The sequence below is a fragment of the Colias croceus genome, chromosome 25 (genome assembly GCF_905220415.1).
Source record: "Colias croceus chromosome 25, ilColCroc2.1".
In the NCBI taxonomy this organism is placed as follows: Eukaryota; Metazoa; Arthropoda; class Insecta; order Lepidoptera; family Pieridae; genus Colias; species Colias croceus.
In genome coordinates, this window is record NC_059561.1 from 5,644,537 (window position 1) to 5,664,367 (window position 19,831).

At 32.5% G+C, this 19,831-nt stretch overlaps 1 protein-coding gene across 1 annotated transcript; it reads right to left on the minus strand.

The window, feature by feature from the left end:
• Positions 1-9,666: 9,666 nt before the first annotated feature.
• On the minus strand, positions 9,667-12,199 carry LOC123703233 (F-box/LRR-repeat protein 14). The gene has a single exon (XM_045651169.1). The coding sequence runs from the start codon at positions 12,046-12,048 to the stop codon at positions 10,717-10,719; it is 1,332 nt and encodes a 443-aa protein (XP_045507125.1). The 5' UTR covers positions 12,049-12,199; the 3' UTR covers positions 9,667-10,716.
• Positions 12,200-19,831: the final 7,632 nt, after the last annotated feature.

Genomic DNA, 19,831 nt, shown 5'->3' on the forward strand with positions numbered 1-19,831 from the left:
TATGGTAGATTGTTGCAAAAAAACGGTAAATAGTAAAATGAATATTATATATAGTATAAGTAACACAGTGATTACTTATCCTTCACTGGGACTCATGTTGATGGAATTTCACTTATTTCGATGATATTTTAATTATTTTGAAATAAAAATTGCGTCTGGCACCTATTTAACAACGAACAAAACGTCTTGCAATAAAAAATGTATGTCTAATGGATCTATCTAAAGGCAAACGATTAAAAATTACGCGTTAAAAAATGACTTTAAATTAAGGATATTTTCCTGTGCAGATAAGATGCGCACTAATAAACGCAACCACTGCGGCCAGCCAGACAGCCCGGACTGTAACCGAAATAGCAAGAGGAACAGCATATCAAAGAACCAACTATACTAAAATGCTCACTTGTCAACGTTGCTACCTCCTAGAATATAAGCGAAGCGTTGAGGTGGGTACTACTGTCACTTCGCGCAAAACATCTGATTTTTCAAACTTAAAATGTCTTTATGTATCATACATTGCACTTGTAAGATAATACATACACACACATATTAAGAAAAAACACTATTTTTAACATTCATGATATTTTTGATCTCTTTTTTGTTATTTAAACTAGTTAAAAAACAGTTTAAAAAAGTTATGTCTTGGACGTCCGTGTGTCTGTATGTGCGGAGGATTTTCTTGTTAACACGATAGCGACCGAAATACTTTACTAATCAAGTCTTTTTTTTTTCTCTTACGCTTGAGTATGCTCAGGAATAGAACCCTTTCATTTTTCAGGGTCTGATTCGATGTGGTTTAATTGTTATTAAATAAACAAAAAAAAAAATATCGAATGTTCTCCATAATTTTAGTAGTTATATCTATATATTATATTCTTTATTTTATTTTTTTTTATATTTATAGTGTACTCAAAATTCACCATTATAAACTCGATTCTTTATACTATAAGCTAAGGTTTAAAAAAAAATGTTGGTAGTCAGTCCCTTAAACCTGCGCAGTTTCACATCTAGGTGGGGCCACAAGAAAAATAGCTCAATACCGCTTTCTTTACTTTTCCAACTGTTTTATTTTATTTCTTTTTTATATTTATAGTGTACTCTTTATAAATAATCAATTTTATTGTAAAGGATGAGATTATGAGGCGTGCACTTTTGGATTTTCCAAACTATTTTGTCTCTCCACCCATGGGTTAGTATGAAAGTTCGCGCACGTAGCGACGCAACTCGCCATACAAATTGATGGGAGAGACAAAATAGTTGCGGAGACAAAGTTGCTCGTGCGCGCTGGCTCTAACTCTACATCTTCAGGAAGAGTGCATAATGACACACGGCTATCAAATTTCTAAGAACAAGTACCTATATGTATATTATCTGGATTAATCCTAAGCCTCAGTGTTATTTTTGTTTAAAGATTTCTTACCTTTTATTATATTGTAATAATAACTCAAATGATGGAAAACGTTAACATTATTGACTTTGATATGATGACTATGAATCTCTCAAGTCTCATATAAAATCAGATTATCACATCTATATGAAATTTAGTACAGAGACAGATTATAGTCTGCAACACATACTCTACCTTTAATTGACCACTACTGTGGTATGTCAATATTAACAATAGGATAGCCACCAACGAAAGAAACGGGGATTATGAATCACTATCAGCCATCAGGTGACACATATTTTTGCATTATGTGTCCTATACAGTAGGTATATACTTGTATTATATTTAGCTAATGACTGTATACTACTTAGCTAGATGACTGTTATTGATGTGTATTATGTACCTTTAAATTATCTAAACTGTAAGTACTATTATAGCTTTCCGCCGTGTAGCAACCAGAAACCGTGTAGAGCCAAACCAGCATATCTAGTTCCAATTTTCTGGATTTTATCCTATGTGCTCTCTCATGTCTCAAACTCTGTAACATATTTCTTGAAAGTCGGTTTAGTGGTCTAAACGTGTAGAAGAGTCACTTACTTTTGCATTTATAATATAAATTAGGTATTAGGTCTTAGGATTATAGGACATAATATTATACCTATATCTAGTTAAATAAAATGAACAGCAGAATTGGTACTCAAGTTATCAAATAAAATAAAGACACACATATTTTAACTTTATGTATATAATATTAATGTAGAGTCGACGCTTCGGCAGTCTTGGGCCAGCTCGCACCAGGGAAGGTACCTACCACATCCCAACAGAAGATCGGCGTGAAATACAAAGTACCTACTAGGTACCTAGCATACGAATGATCCTGTAGTTCTTGCAATGATTTCTACTTCTTTCCCTTTTCAGTCGATTCCTTTAGTCCCGTCGTCAATCCTTTCTTACTTTCAATGTATATTTCGTAGACTATCTAATAGGTACCTATATAATAGCCAATTGGTATATTATGTATAATTAAGTATCTACCTACTTTCTATTCTACAACTATTTCATAATAGTTGTTTTCTTAGACAAGTTGGAAAGAATAGATATGGAAGATTCGTTTACAGAAACGGCTGGTAGAATAAATATACATATATGTATAAGAGAGAAAGTATACGCCAACTTATTATGAGTAATGCTAGGTAGTTAGTAGGTACCTAGTATAATTTATTATCTGTGGCAAATGGCAATGCTACAAATACCTACTTATTACAAGTTTAGTATCACTGTACTATCACCATATGTACCTTATAATTTGTATACACATAGTACATACTAACTTACCGTTTTATAATTCGTGTATGGCGCCGAGAAACCAGTTTAATCCAGTATTTATTAACATGGTGTAACTTAAACCAAGTGTTAGATAACACTTTCCATACGAAGTATTTTTTCCAGGTATCTACCTATTTTCAAAAGTATATTTATTTGTTAAATTTTTACTCATTAATAAAACTATACCTACATTAATTATACAATAACCAGAATACTGTAAATAAAATTTACAGTAAGCAGCCTTATCAGCTCCTTATCAGTTATCACTTAGAAGTGATCTCTTCCAGGCAACTGAGGCAAAATGTAATAATTGCTGAATACAATTAAATTGATAGGTTGAAAAAAACAAAAAAGATAAAAGCAACTTATAAATAAGCAGTGATCAACAATTTAATGTTTGTACCCATTTAAGCTGAGAAGCTACATGCCTGTACCTATACACAGGCTAGTTCTGTGAACTGAGCCTAAAACAGGTGACACTTATACTTATTTTTTGTTCAAAACCGTATAGATCTATGTCTACGAAAAAGATAAGAAATAAACGTTATTTATTTATTTCGAAACCTAGCTCTGAAGTTTGAATCTAGACATTGTTTTTGTTCGCTGTGTTACTTCACACACGTGTTTATAATGGCCTTTGTCGTTGTTGACTACTTATGTGTGTGTGTCTTTATAAAATACTGGAGTAACAGGTGAATTTAATAATATATGATGCTAGAACGTTTGTTTTAAGTTTTAGAATTATTTTTTGTGAAATCTTACATACTTTTTTGCCCTGTAGGCTGTAATACCATCACTCTTCTAAAAGGAATGAATTTTGTACCTTTACATAATACAGATCCAATTTTTTAAAATGTGTTAAAAGTAAAACGTTGCTATACCCACTAGACTACATAAAATTACGAAAAATTCATTCATAATTATTATTTTCTTTTTATTCTAGATAGGGAAGCGCTTGACCACAATCTCGCCTGATGGAAAGCAGATGCGGTCTAAGATGGTACGCGCTTCCCTAGTAGGTACCGGTTCACTTTTCGCTTGAAACCTCCATATTGTACTCGGTTTATTAAATAATTTAATTGTATTCAGTGTTTTTTTCTGAATACAGATGATATAATAAAGATAACAGATAATAAATACAATATAACAGGAAATAGGTAATATTGTAATACTGTGTTATATAACTATAAAATTTTGATACATCAATACACTGTCAATTGCCCTGTGAAACTAAATTAATTTTTAATGTATGCTGCAAATATTTGAGAATATCAACCTCAAAAATTAAATCTTCGATAAATGTGTATTCTATAAAAACAATCGGCAAAGGGAAACGTGAATAGTGATGAAACCGACATAAATTTAGGAACAAAAGTTTGATGACATATGCGACATCTTTAAACGTATTTAATTTTTAAGAAAAGCATTTACCTAAACACATTGTACCTACTAAAAATAATAATCATCAATATAACAATTATTATCGGATAGAACTATTAAAAATCTATTTATAAAACAATGAAAAAGTAATTAAAAGATTGCCGCCAAAAGATGACAGACAATCCCAAAGTAACTGTCATCAATGGAACAATTGTACACAAATTGTTTTTAAAACATTTTCACTTTTAAACTGTTTATTGCTTTACAATCGGAATTATGTTGTAAAAGTGAAAACGAATAATTACAAGAACAAAATATAATTTCATTTTTAAGTACAGTTAGCTGTTAGCGAGGTCTTTGTCAGATTTATTATTTTATGGTTTTAGTTTTAAACATTTTGTAATTTTAATGGTGGTAATTATTGACAATTTTGAGGCAAATTTTTTATATATACCGACTTTGTACCAAAATTCAATACTTACTTATTTATAACACTAGTAATTGTAGTAGAGACAGAGTCATACCTAGATAGAGACTAGAGTCATAGAGTGGTAGAAAATATATATGATAAGGATCAAGGAACCCACAATTATCAGAGCATTAAAACAAAAAAACAAAAAAAAACAAATATATTCCGTAAATTGTCGTACCTAATACCTACTTAAAGAAAGACTTAGGTTATTTAAATAATCGATTATCGAACTTTCGAAGTAACAATTTTAAATATTGGATCGATTTTATAGTTATTAAAAATTACATTAATTCATAAACTATGTGCTAGATATGTTATATATTCAAGTTTTTTGATGTACAATATAAAATACATAGATTATTTTATGGAGTTGAGAAAGAAACAATTGTAACGTCGACGGACGCCCAAATACACGTACAGAGTCATTTCTAAGAAATGAATCGCCAATTTTCACTCATACTTGTTTCAAATTGATTGCGATACACATTATGAAAAACATACATTCCTTACGATTTGCATTCTTAATTATTCCGGCATATGTATTAGAGTTAACGAAACATTGTAATTTTGTTTAAAAAAATCAAGTAACAGATTCCAACTAGTTTTCTATTTCTAAGCATTCATTTTCAAATTATTTTTTAACTAGAGATGTTAAAATTAACAATTGAATAATCTCAATTATATAGAAAAGATAATAAAAGTATGCTCTACTATATTTAAAAAAAAGATAACAAAAATAATATGTTCAAACTCAATAATAATGCAGCTTTCTTTGGATTTTATTGATTTTTTTTAGGTAAAGTATCGGTTAAATACAGAGACGTCTGAACCTGAACCTCAATTCAATGCCATGTAAAGCCCCCAGTACACAATGGCCCATGCTGATCCATTGCAGGCAATGCACAACTGGAGGCCACGATCAATTGCTGTTCACACAATGGCCCATGTCTCATTGCTGCCTGGCAAGCCACTCGCGATGGACGTACAGGGCTCAGATTGATATAAATCAATAAACCTGAAAGTTTCTTCATTGCTCCACGATACTGACATTTTAGGCGATCAAATACTATATTTTAATATAAAAATAAAATTCTAGTTCTAGTACGCAACAAAAAAGTGCTCTATTCCGGTCAGCGGTCGGTTACGAACTAAACAATGGCCCATTGTGTGAACACCGCAGGCCACGCTACGCCACGATTCCTTTGAAGTGTGCCCAAAAAACCGACAACTCCCCGATTGCGCGCCACGACAGACCATTGCCCGCCATCATATACCATTGCCCCGTGTACACAATGGCAATGGCCTGCAATGGATCAGCATGGGCCATTGTGTACTAGGGGCTTAACAAAATCATATTGTATGAATTCATAAATAAAGATTGATTTAATTAATAATCTTTTAAGTTAATCGATTACAAACAATCAAATCTTTCCTCCTCAAACTATTAGCGTCGGAATAATTATTATTAAAATAACCGGTAATTTGTTTATTAATGAATAGGATTATAAACATTATAGGAAATCCACTAATTTCGTTAATATTTTAAACAATGTTTATTTGTTAAACTTAGATTAAGATTCTATAGAATTCTATGAATTGCCTTCAAGTATTATTACAAACAATAGGGTTTGGACCGGTATTTTCTTTTGTTTTAAGTTTTACAGTACTATAACAGGGTTTAAGTTTTTAGTGTTAACAGCTTAGATTACAAAATAAAAGACAGATGGAGCGTTGCCGAACTAAACCGAATAATTTATCGTCATTTTCAATAAAGCTATGTGTGCTGTCATTTCGCCGCTGCACTGTACGTACACGGTGCTTCTGTGTGCGTGTAATGTTGCCAGATATTGAAAAATTTCCCAAATTTTTCCCCGACTACGGAAAAAAGAGGGTTATGTTTTTCGAGTTTATGAATGTATGTATAATATTTCTTTGACACGCCCTGCAGTATAAACCGTTGGACCGATTTTGAGTTGTGAGGTTTCATTGCAATGATCTGAATTATTATGTTAGTGGCGGTAGTGACGTAGGCTATATACATAAATGAGAAGTCAAGTTTTAATTTTTATTTAAATTCTTTTATTACATAAAGTACCTGCCTACTAAAGTTATATATGGACAAAATAATTGTATTCAATTTTTTATTAAATAAATTACATAAAAAAAGTTTCAATATTAACTATAATAATTATATTTTATTTTTATTTTTCATAATATATGAATACGAATAGCGGTAGTTTTTAGTCGAGAATACGGGACATTTTATTTTCATCATATCCACCATGGACATAAATTAAATCGCCAGCGAAAACAACTACGACGTTTTTAAGCTTTATAAAAGTAACAAAATAATGTATTATGCTTATTAAACTAATCTAATAATGATCATGAACCTTTAGTGCACTATACAAATAATCACATTCACGATCGAAAAATCCAACAGCATTTACCCTGAAGATCTTTTAACCATTTTACCAATAAAAATGGCAAATTCATTTTCAAAATACTGGCAACATACGTTGAAGTTTTGTATTCCTTCATATCTGTAAAATTGTTATTCGTATTAAAGAAATAAATCAGCCAAATAATCTACAGAAAACCTGTGAAACGATGTTTTATCTTTTTTTTTGTTTTCGGGAACAAATTTTACAGCGTTTTATTATCACAAGACGGAATTTTTTTCTAAAATTGCAAACCCTTTTTGACGTATTGCATGACACTATATGCGCTATAGCACTGGTGCAGCGACGTATTTGTTTTTGATTTCGTATTTTCTTTGACAAGGGCGACGGGCGGTTGTCATGCTCCATCTGTACTTTATTTTGTAATCTAAGGTTAACAGATTATAAGGCGATTAGAGCAGATACTAATCCTTTTTCTGTAATACAGTAAAATGAGTATAAAATTATTAGAATTAATATTTAATAATACTTATTTTTCATTTTGACAAAATATTATGCTGGTTTTGTTATAAGACTTATTGGTACTGAAACCATAATATATACATATTAAAAACGCTATCCATACTAATATTATAAATGCGAAAGTAACTCTGTCTGTCTGTTTGTTACTGAACCAATTGCATGAAATTTGGTATAGAGATATTTTGATACCCGAGAAAGGACATAGGCTACTTTTTACCCCGCGAAATGGGATAGGTTTTATCCCAGAAATCCCACGGGAACGGGAACTATGCGGGTTTTTCTTTGACTGCGCGGGCGAAGCTGCGGGTGGAAAGCTAGTACCTAGTCTATAAGGTTGACACGATTTTTTAAAAATTATGTTTGTTCTCTCTGTTGTACCTTATCTTATATGTTTCGTCTCTCTCTCTCTTTAAAAAAAAGAAACACCACACTACTAAAGTTGTATACCTAAATCCTGAATCATATCGAAAACTCGAATTCAAAAGTTATAGGTACCTATGTTTATGCTGTGTTTTGCAGGATTTTGCATACCTACATAGCATATTATTGTTAGGTAGGCCTTGCCCTTGCTTCTCTTGCTCTATGTAATAATATTTAGAGGTTTTTCAGAAAATAACCACAGACAACATAGATATATTACTTTTTATGCATTTTTTAATTAGCCATTTTATGATTGCTTCACTCATTTTCATAAACATGTTTTTAAACAATCTTTTAATTATTTTTAATCTGTTTGATAACATAATCAAATTCTTTTGTTTTTCGTTATCATTCTACGCTTAGAAAATACCTTGTAAACTTAATATAATTGTAATAAATATAATTTAAATGTGTTAATTTTAAATTATATTAGTAATCTTTAACATAGATAATTAGTTATAATGCATTGTAAAAAGTACGAATACTATTTTGCTGTCCCTTTTTTACTCGTTTTACATTATGAATTTTAAAACATCCGTTTTATAATGGTATTTAATCTCAACAATCAAAATTTGTTTAACCATATTACATTTTTCATAATTTCAGAATATTTCTATTGACGTTTTAAAATTATTTAAGCTCAAATTGAGGTTTAAAGTAATTATAAGTAATTTTTGATTGTCAGCATCAAACATTTGAATTATTCATATTATCAATTGAAAAGTCATGACGACGACTCTTTTTTAGGTAGGTACATAATTATGTATCGAGATATTCATACTTTTCAAGAAGCGATACATTTTAGCTATCACTATAAAACTATCAGCAGCTTTTTGAATAATTTGCAAACTTGTTCTAGATAATTCTACTAACAATGTATTTTATTACAAAAACGATACCAAGTGCTAGAATACATTAGCATTATTTATTAATTCACACCTTTAATTGCGTCTAAAAACATTTTCTTTACAATGTAGGTAGGTAATTTTATTACAAATAGGTATCTCTTTTAAGACCTTTAGCATTTACTCGTCTTAAATTAATCATATAATCACCATATTATCCAGTATTACTTGTTATTTTATTTGAATGTAAAGGATATAAATGTATTTAGCATTTATATAGTAATATACTTAAGAAACTGCCATTTTTTCAAATAAACGACTGTCAATGTTTATAAGTAAATAGGAGGGCATTTTATATTACAATTTTGATAAGTCTGGCGATTTACTATAATAATTATAATCATAATGTAAACAATAGTTATCAATAGAATTAGTAGATCCGAATCTTGTTCAAAAATATTTTGGCGTTTGACAGTTAATTTTAGACTCAACGGCTTGCATCTCTCTCCACGCTCTCTACATTCGTATCAAGATATTAAAAAATAAAAAAAAACAAATAGAGAGTCAATTTTTTTATGTTTTTGAATCAATACATTTACAAACAATACATTTTTTTAGATAAAAATGTAGGCAGAACCTGAAAACTGTTGAGGGATGATCCATTTTTACTCAATTTTAGGTACCTATGATATGATAATATAATAGGTAGGTAATGTTCTTTCACACAACTAATAAACCAATTTGTATGAAATTTGAATGTTCTATAAATTAACTATGTAAGCACCTACCTAATATGTAGGTATATAACATATCGACTAGTCAATTAGTCATACGTAGGTTATAGGTAGTTAGTATAATATAAAATTAGGGTTAGTATTATTTAAAGGGAAGAAGGTTAAAAAATAAAGTCTTCAGTAATTGGCAACTTAAACGATGATTTAATACATTTTATCTATATTACATAAGTTTTGTACAAAACAACTTTTCAGTTAATATACAACAGATTTCAATTCGACATTTTGCGAAAAATATAAAAAAAACCTAACTTACGTATAAAGGAGATTATGGGAGAGTATTTTGTTCGATAAATTAACAATTAAATAAAACATTATTGCAGTGTTTGATTGTTTTATTTAAATTTAACATTATTACGTTCAATGCAAGGAAAATGCTTTGTTAAAACTATATCTACAGATAATGCCTGTTATCTTGGCTCAATATACCACTTCTTATGATTATTTCATACAGGTCGATACAGAAAAAATGTGTCAAAAACTAACTTTTACAATAGACAATCCATTTTTATTTTGATGTTCTATTCTTCACAATCGTAATAGAATATCAAAATATCCTATTCACAGTAACATTTTCAAAGATTCCGTTTAATAAAAAACAATATACATCTAACTAAACAAGTTCTTTGAATCAATTAAAAACAACTAAACAACTAATGAGATCTCCCAAAACATTAAAGAAAACTTGAAACAAAACGCAACAAGTTATTTCGCAAAAAATCGAATTAAAACGACAATTTGAAATGCCTAAATATCTAACTAATGGAGCAATTAGATAGGAGAACCAGACCTTTTCGTAATCACTGATTACATTACGTTACATTTACAAATATGTGATTATTAAGATAAGTAATAATTGTATACAGTATACACAGATAAGCGAAAAAGGTCTAGTTAACACAGCGACTAGGTTTGGGGCAACTTTCTTCATAACCAAACAAAAAACCAGTAAAAAAATCACAGTACATGAAATCAGTCAACAAACTTACAATAACAATGTATACGACAAACAGAACATAAAGAAAGCGACCCCGTCTCCTAACGATAAGTCAATAATATCTTATAATTGGTTAATTTTATAATTTTGTCCAGTATACAACCTTGGCGGTTCCAATATGGCCGTCGCACTCACACTCATACGCGGCACAGAAATACACTAGTGTGTGTGTGGTCACCGCACATGCCACAAACCGAGGTTTAGAACACTTAGACGCGGTAACTTCACGATATGGTCCAAGCCTTGTGGAGTGATGCATGTACACCCGTACAAGTCTATGGCCTTCAGATTCAAGAGCCCGTCGCCTAGCGCTCGCAGGCCCCTATCCGTGACTCGGGTACATTGGCCTATATTGAGTGTTTCTAGCTGCGATAGCCTCGCGACTCGCTCCAGACCTTCGTCCGTGAGTCGGCAAGCGCTTAATGATAGGGAGCGAAGTCCGGATAGGCCTAGAGTCGCGTGTGATAACGCCTCGTCTCCAACCTTATCGCAAAACGACACATCCAAGGCCCGTAATCTGCCGCTTTCCGCCAAGTGGGCGACGCCAGCGTCTGATACGCCGTCGCACGCCCGTAAATTCACATCTTCCAAGTGCGGTAGCTTCGCCAAATGTCGCAGACCAGCATCAGTGACAGCAACACAAAAAGAAAGATTGATTGATTTAAGTTTAGGAAGCCCCGTAGCGGCATGCTTGAGAGCCTCATCTGTTAACCTTTGGCAGTCTTGTAATCCTAAATGCTCCAATTCTGGAGTTCCTCTGGCCTCGCCACCGCCACATAAGTGAGCTATACCATCATCATTTACATGCCAACAAGATCTTAGATTCAATCTACGCAGTTTTCTCAATCCCCACGCGATTAACAACAATCCTGTGTCTGTAACATTGCAACATCCGCCTAGTTCTAACTCTTCCAAGTTTTTTAGTGACTGTGCTATCCTCCCAAGCGAGGAATCAGTTACCTGCTTGCATAGTGATAAATCTAGCCTTCGTAGCGCTGGTAGTTCGGTTGCGAAAGCGCTTGCAAGAGCTGCATCGGTCACGCTATAACAACCGCTGAGGGAAAGCGATTCTAAACCAGGAAGGGCCGCCACGGCATCTCGTAAACCGCGGCGTAAAGAAAGAACTTGTAGTTTTCTAACGCCTCGCCTGGCTAGCGATGCAAATAGCACGGGCGCTGGTCTCCTTAAATGCAAAGCGGCTTCAACCCCTCGCCAAACGGACCGACGGTCAGCTGCATCTCTCCAAGAGCGACAAACTTGCGCGGCCCGTCCCCTGTCTCTGACGGGCAGTCTCTCGAATATCAACGCTAACAATTCGGGGTATAACCTCGAAATATGCGTTCCATGGGCCTCCGGTACCGGTTCTGGCACGTGAGCGGTAGACAAGTGCGGCCTGTGTAATCTGTACGGCGCGGTGCGGTTCTTTCTCCTGTTCACTGTGGGCAATTCTGTGAGACCTAGCCGGTCGTCGCGCCAGGACAACACTTCCTCCGTCCACGCACTCATCACTGCATTATAACATGTCACGGGTTGACGTTCGCGCGGTAGGAGCTGAGCGGACGTGCGCTCAGTGCGGGGTCTGAGCGCATACTGCCGGTCGGGGGAGAGCGGCCCCCGCCTGCCGTGGGTCGGGCGGCGATTGGTCGCGCTCGGCAGCACGTGACGCGCGTCGTATCGATTTGGAGGCTCTGCGGCGGCATTTTTAAGTTGGCGGCCGGAGTGCCCGCCTTCACCCCGCGCGGCTCGTGACGCCCGCTGCATAGATTATGTATTAAATACACGTGGAAATTTGTATAGTTGAGTATTTAGAAAATAAAGATTTTCATGGATTCGCGATTTATTCATTATATTATTATCCCGACGTTTCGCACACTTTGCAGCGAGGCGGTGGCCGGTGAGATGGAAAGACGCGGGTTCGTATCCCGCCTCGTGATAGAGATAGATTTTTTTCTATTCTGTAAAAAAATTATAGTGTATAATAATAAATTACACTTGTTTATAATAAAAATGCAAAAAAAAAAAACTACATTCACAAACCAATCATCAAATACATAAAAACAACTCTTTGCTCTACATTCTTATAATATATTAACAGTCAAATAACATGCAATCAACTCTACATTCATACGCATACATGGTAGGTATTTAGTACCATGTATGCGTATGGTTACATAATTTAAAGATCAGAATCCAAATACGCAATGACCTATTGGCTATTACATTATTGTGTGTTAATTTATAATTATTACATAATATGTATTAAAATAGCACATTTTTTTATTTCAGGTACATCAGAACAATCAAATATATAACAGAATCAACTATCAATTAACAGAATCAATAAACGGAGGCGTTATTATTTTATAGTATACCAAACATATCCCTACTGAAAATTTAATGAATTAAAAAAGACACTATAAAAAGAGCGTGTGTGCCGATCACACGTGTCAGAAGTGAAACTTCTTTGGCAAGATTCAAAGATAGAAAAATCGTCGCTTTACTCCATGACGTTACGGTATTGGCATGCCGCAAACTTGAAATTTTACTCTCAACGCGCCTAAAAAAGTTCATTTAAAAAAAATTGACCACCTGGAGAAAAATCACATAAAATTCTCTCAGATTCCTCCAACAGTTGGCATAAACCGGTTGTAATAAAACACAAATAATCTATGATCAATCCAGTGATAAGGCGGCAAAACAACTCGTCGCGCCGTATATTTTCGTTCGCGCTGCACTTGCCGACGGTTTATGACCAATCAACGTTGGCCCCTGTCACGATTCAATACATCACTTATTACAATGGAAAACGTAACACACAGAACTGTTACATGGGTCTTGGTTGCTGGTTGTTTGATATCAGACAACTATTAGACCTATTTCGCACGAGACCTCAAAGAATCATTCTTAACATTTATAACTGCTCTTGTTTATGTTTCATGTCATATAATTAATAATGTCTAATCTGCCTTCCAAAACCATAATACAAACTGCACTGCATACATTATTTTTTATTCAGTTGATAATATAAATTGTAATTTCAACTCAGCATTTTTAAGATAATGTAGTTTAAATTAATGTATTGAGAGAATGTATAAAAACTACCTTCTCTACCTATAAATGCATCAGTTTTTACTAAAAATTAATATTATATGCATCAAAATTAAAAAGCATTAATTCCCTACAGTCCAACGTTTTCCAAAGTATAAAAAACGCGGCTTCAAAACGCTGCATATTACTTGGCCTATAGTTGCATTTCACGCGTTTAAAAGCTCTAGTGCTTGTTAGGCCTTAAAAGGTTAACCGGTCTCTATCGTTCCAAATATTATATTCACTTTAGGAATTAGCATTGCATTAAATTGATAATTTGTATTTAAGATACAGTTTAGAAAGTTGAATTTGTAAATTATTGCTTTTAATTGTTTACCGAACATTTTTTTAGTCATCATTAATATGTACATAATTTCGAATGTAAGTATTTAATAAATTACTTCTTCAGTTTATACGTAGGTATTTTATTTAAATGTTTGTTAGGAAATAAAACTTAGTTTTTAATTCGTTTTTTCAATATAGAGAATTTAGAACAATAATTGTTAGTTGTTACATACCTATTTAAGTCTATTTATTAGAGACAAGTATGTGACTCTTATTGTCATCAGAAGATGAAGATGATTGTGATTGTTATTCTTTTACTTATTATATTAAACGTTTTACTTAGCTGTTAAGTTGTTTTATTTACACAAAACATCCAAAATCCTCATATCATCCTTGTATACAATAACTAAGTTAAAAATAACTCCTCATATCGTCCATGTTACAAGTTTTAAAATAACTCCTTCAGTAGTGTTTTTCATATTTCTTACACAAATAGGTATATCATTATAAATTTTCCCTTTTTCATTTAAAATACATAATATTATCATCCCAGTCAGATATTCACCACATAAATCAATCCACGTAGATGTTATCATACAGATTATAATCTAATTAACATAAATTAATTTCACTCTATCCATAACCAACTTTATTTAAAAGAAATATCGATTATCTATGATTTTAAAATCACGGGACTGGCATTCTAAATTAAAAAAATACATTTTCAATAAAAAAAAACGAAGAACGAGTCAAGTGGAACGCCAGAGACCACTACCCGCACGCATTCACGCACACATGCACATCAGCTGATTTACATTTTGTATTTATCCCTTTATACATTCAAGGAAATATTATCCCTATAGTTAAAGTAATAAAGTTGATTTTCAGTTAATATTAATTGTGCATTTTCTATGAGGAAATGTACATTTAATAAACGATTTTGATTCGTATTCCGTTGATATAAGTTTTATATTAGCTTGCGTCAAACTAGAACAAGCAAATTTGAACATTAGATCTAAAGCGTTAAAGTCTGTTTTATCAGGGTATTAAAAACAAGGCTACTTATAGTAACAAAGGCATCTGCTTAGCATCGTTTGTGTGCGTGCATTTACCTGTGTGTTTATTTTTAAGCATAGTGTTTATTATAATACCATTATTTTAACTATTATTTATTTCCTTAATATGTTTATCAAATTACTTCGTGTAAAATGATTTTAAGCCAAATTTATGATAGCAGTAGTAATTAGGTATCTACATAGTACATACTACATACCTAGTTACTTCAACAATAAAAATAAATCTTTAAATTTTCTAAGTCATATTATGTACCTTTAACGACAAATGAAAATTACCTTACATAATACATTATTTAGCTACGAACCGATTTACAGGGTCATATTAATTTATAGGTAGGTAATTAAATCTCAAAAAATACTACCTACTCATAATAATTTTTGGCCTTTAGCACAGAATAGACCTATGCCTTTAGTAAATAACACCGTTTTGCTAAATCATGCTTGCAATGCTTAAAATTTAAAAACATTCAGTTAATCGAGTTTTCTAGTAAGGAAGCACTACAAGTCTTTAATAACGGGTATCTTACTTTAATTATTCGTTATAAAATTATTTAGTGCATTAAAAATGTCTGAAGCCAAACAAAATAAACTGTAACTTGGAAATATCAGGCGCAAACTATGTCGGAACGCAGGCATGATTCACGTCTTAGTTTTTTTTTACTGTCAGCCGGAGGCAAGGCGCGCTTTTTGTGCCGTTTCCCGCCTACCTGGGTTGCCATATGGTTCAATGTGGTAGGTACAAAATAAACAAAACTTGTAACATGCATAAAATGTTATGCGCACTTGATTGGAAAAACATGCTTGTGAAGAAATAATGCATATAACAGAATACTTATTCCTAAATATTTTGCTTACACACAAAAATAAGTTAATAATTGCAATAATAATGGAAATATAATATTATTTAGGTAATAGAAAGTAAAATTTTTAAAAAGCAATTGAGTAATTAATAGCAGCAGTTTAACAAAAATGTAGGAAATAGTATATTATTCAAATTTTATAAAAATGTTAAATATTTTCAAACTAAAATAATAATTTCAATTTTCAATAAGAAAAAAATACATTCTAACCTAGACTTCGTTTTCGGGAATGTTAGTTAATAACAAATTTGTACAGCGACATCTATCGACGAATAGAAAATAAAAGTTTACATTGTATAACAATAGATGGCGCTTATATAAAAACTTAGCGACATCTAGTGAGGAGTAGTAAAAATATTTTTAGTGCTATTGAGTTTTTCCTTTAATTTAATAGATGGCGCTGAAAACAAATTGTGTGACAAAGTGAATATTTACTTTTTAAAATCATTAATGCTGTAAAAAAAAACGATCTATGAGACAAATGGTAAATTCTTCATTAATTGATAAACACTTAGTAGCATTCATTTCTGAATTTTTAAAAGGGATATTATCCGAAACGAAAAGATTTTTTTATCATGTTACGACTGCTCTTAAAAATATGAAAGCTTTCAGATCTAATTATCTTTATTATTTTCTTGTTTTTTTTATACAGACTAGTCGTATCGAGCATTGTTTTATTTGCTAACTCAAGCTAATACTTAACTTGCGCGCTGGACCTCCCTAATAGAACAGGGACGAATTGAACATTATAAAATTTTTCATATAAACCCTTTTGTAACGAGAATTTCCAAGTGGGAATGTGTATGTCATATTTTCATTTTATTAACACACAGTTAGTCAAAAACCAGCTAATTAGGAAATACGATCGAATTTTCACATTTAATAGGAAAGTGTTACTGGGCAATGTTATTTGGAATATAAAATATTTTTACAAAAGCGAGTAAGATAGGAAGTTAGAAATAAATAATTCGTCGTTACTTCGTCTTTTTTATAAGGACAAGTAGGTAATTATTATTATTATTTATTAATAGACGAAAATAAAAGCTATGCAATAGCTTAAAAATAAAAGCGATAAAGGTCGTAACTCGTAGGAATCGGATTGTAGAGCCGAACTAGTCTTAACTCTTAAGTTGGTTTAGAATGTGGTACCTAAGTTTTTACTACAACTAACTACTTATATTATAATAAATAAAACAAGTGAACGGTTTTAATCATGTTTTGAGATGTAGCTAAGTAGTATTGTACCTAAGTACGTAATATTCTGAAGATGAATTTACAGAAAATGATAAGTTTATTCTTTACTAGCTGTTGCCCGCAGCTCCGCCTGCGTGGAAAAGATAAATAAACATGATACAAATTTTCATCCTCTATTTTATCCCCTTGGGGGTAGAATTGATCAAAATCCTTTCTTAGGGGACGCCTCCGTCCTAACATCTACCTGCATGCCAAATTTCAGCCCGATACGTCCAGTGGTTTGGGCTGTGCGTTGATAGATCACTATATCAGTCACCTTTGAGTTTTATATGTAAAGATTTTTATAACTTTTTTGAAAATTACTCTTCTAATCCGTATCTGTCTATCGACAAGCATTGTTTTGAATCAAAATGAACACGAACACTGCACAGTATTTACTGAAGGCTTAAGCCATGTAACATTTTTGATTACAATAATACATATAACATACTAATCGAGAGATTATTAAGAATGTGTGTATAATTTAATGTTTATTAGCTGCTGAGTGAGCACGCTTCGCATCTGATGTTGACTTTCATGATTTTTCAATATTTTAAAAGTATGACGCCCGCGGCTTCGTTCGCGTTTTCAAAGGAAACCCGCATAGTTCCCGTTCCCGTGGGATTTCCGGGATAAAACCTATCCTATGTGTTAATCCAAGTTATCCTCAATATGTGTGCTAAATTTGATTGTAATCGGTTTAGTAGTATTTGCGTGAAAGAGTAACAAACACACGCACACACACACATCCTCACAAACTTCCGCATTTATTTAATTTATTTATTTCATAACAAGTAATTGACAGGTTTTACCCCAAAGCACTGTTTAGTTTTATACAAGATAAGGTTAAAAATCGAATACAAATTTCATTAAATTACCTACTTAAGAATCTAAAAACATTTGTTTTATACGCATTTAACGAAGTATTAAATAAATCTGTCTCCGGTAGCAGAGCGAGTAATAATATTATAATACTAGCTTCCGCCCGCGACTCCGTCCGCGCGGATGTCGGTCTTCGCGTGGATGGTTATTTCTCCATTTTGAGTACCTCTGTCAATAACATCTTATAAATATCTATTGGACCCAATTCCCAAATACGGCTAGCCCTATAATAATACGCAACGTGTGTTCGCGGTTCTACGGAACAACGTCTATGGATAAAACTGAAAAATTAAGATTAATTTTTTTCTACGTATTTTTCCAGGATAAAAAGTATCCTATTTTACGCCCAGGATAATAAGGTATAATTATACCAAGTTTCATCGAAATCGAACCGCTAGTTTTCACGTGATGCCTTCACATACAGACAGACAGACAAAAATTTTTTTAATCACATATTTGGGTTTGGTATCGATCCAGTAACACCCCCTGCTATTTATTTTTTCAATATTTTCAATGTACAGAATTGACCCTTCTACAGATTTATTATATGTATAGATTTATAGTAGGATTAAATAACATCTTTACACAATAATTCTTATAACTTAGACAAAAATTGTCTGTCTGTTTGTGTATGAAATAGATTGTAGTAACAGTCTTCGAAAGTCGTACGAATTTAATTAAATATAAAGGATAAATCTCAGTAGGGAAATATAAAATTCTCGTATCACATTTGGAGGAGCATGTTACTAATGCTCCTCCAAAACGGCTGGACCGATTCTACTGAAAATGTGTGCTGGGTAGATCTAGATGTCTAGATGAATCGGCTAACATCTATTTTTCATACCCTTAAGGGCAAGCTCCCTAAATTGTATGTGAATTTGCATTAATATTCTGAAACAGTCACACATACAATCAAAATGGAAATTTAGTATATGATTTATTGGGTCTTTTTCTTTCGATGGACAAGACAGAAACGTAATTGTAACATTTTCGCTCGATTCATTTTTTATTCAAAAATGATGCCTTTTTTAAGGATTATTACATTTTTTTAAAGATTTACTTGGACTTTATGTCTAAAATAAATGTTAACAGTAAGAAAATAGAGTTTACTATCGACTGCCAAGATATTTTTTCTCTAGATCAATTATTACTTTAGTTATAAACGAAATAAGAATTGAGACTTACTTTTCGAACTCGAACGCGATTAAAGAGCGCACGCGATATTCAACTTTATTGCGGCTGTATTAGCGTCTAGTACCGTAACCGGTCTCTCAGTGCCAGAAATGAAAAAGGGAGCCTCCTCTTAAGTGCTAAGGCGTTTGCTGGGACAGCTAGTAACGGGCACGGGTCACGGGTAAGCTTTATATACGGAATATTATAAAACTGAAAGCATTTTCCTTATTAGGAAGATGATTTTATTACTACCTAATATTGTAGGTCTTCATTGCAGCCCTCTTTTATTAAAAATCGCATCAGAGTAAGAATGCACTTAAAATTTGCAGCTTACATTACCGCCCAACACAATATAGAGCAATATTTGGAGCTGATTCTTTAAAGTTTAAAGTTATTGCTTAACAAATAACAACTCTTGTCCAGTTCTTTAGTATCATTAATAACATTATGTAGGAAAACTTTAAAAATATGTTAAATTGTCATGATTTGCAAATATCAAAACTTCTTTAGGCCTCACCTCTGAAGATATTGCTCTACCTTAATTTATATGCAGCAAACTACATAGTTAAATCTGCCAATTCATTAATTGCATAGGCTCTCTATTAACTACCTGAATAATATCCAGCCTGATCGTTTGTCCAATTTAAAAACGCATCGTTAAAGAGAAATAAATTAAACATGAGACTATTATCG

Excerpts from the sequence above, each read along its gene's own strand:
- LOC123703233 (XM_045651169.1), bottom strand. The coding sequence starts at position 12,048 with ATGAGTGCGTGGACGGAGGAAGTGTTGTCCTGGCGCGACGACCGGCTA.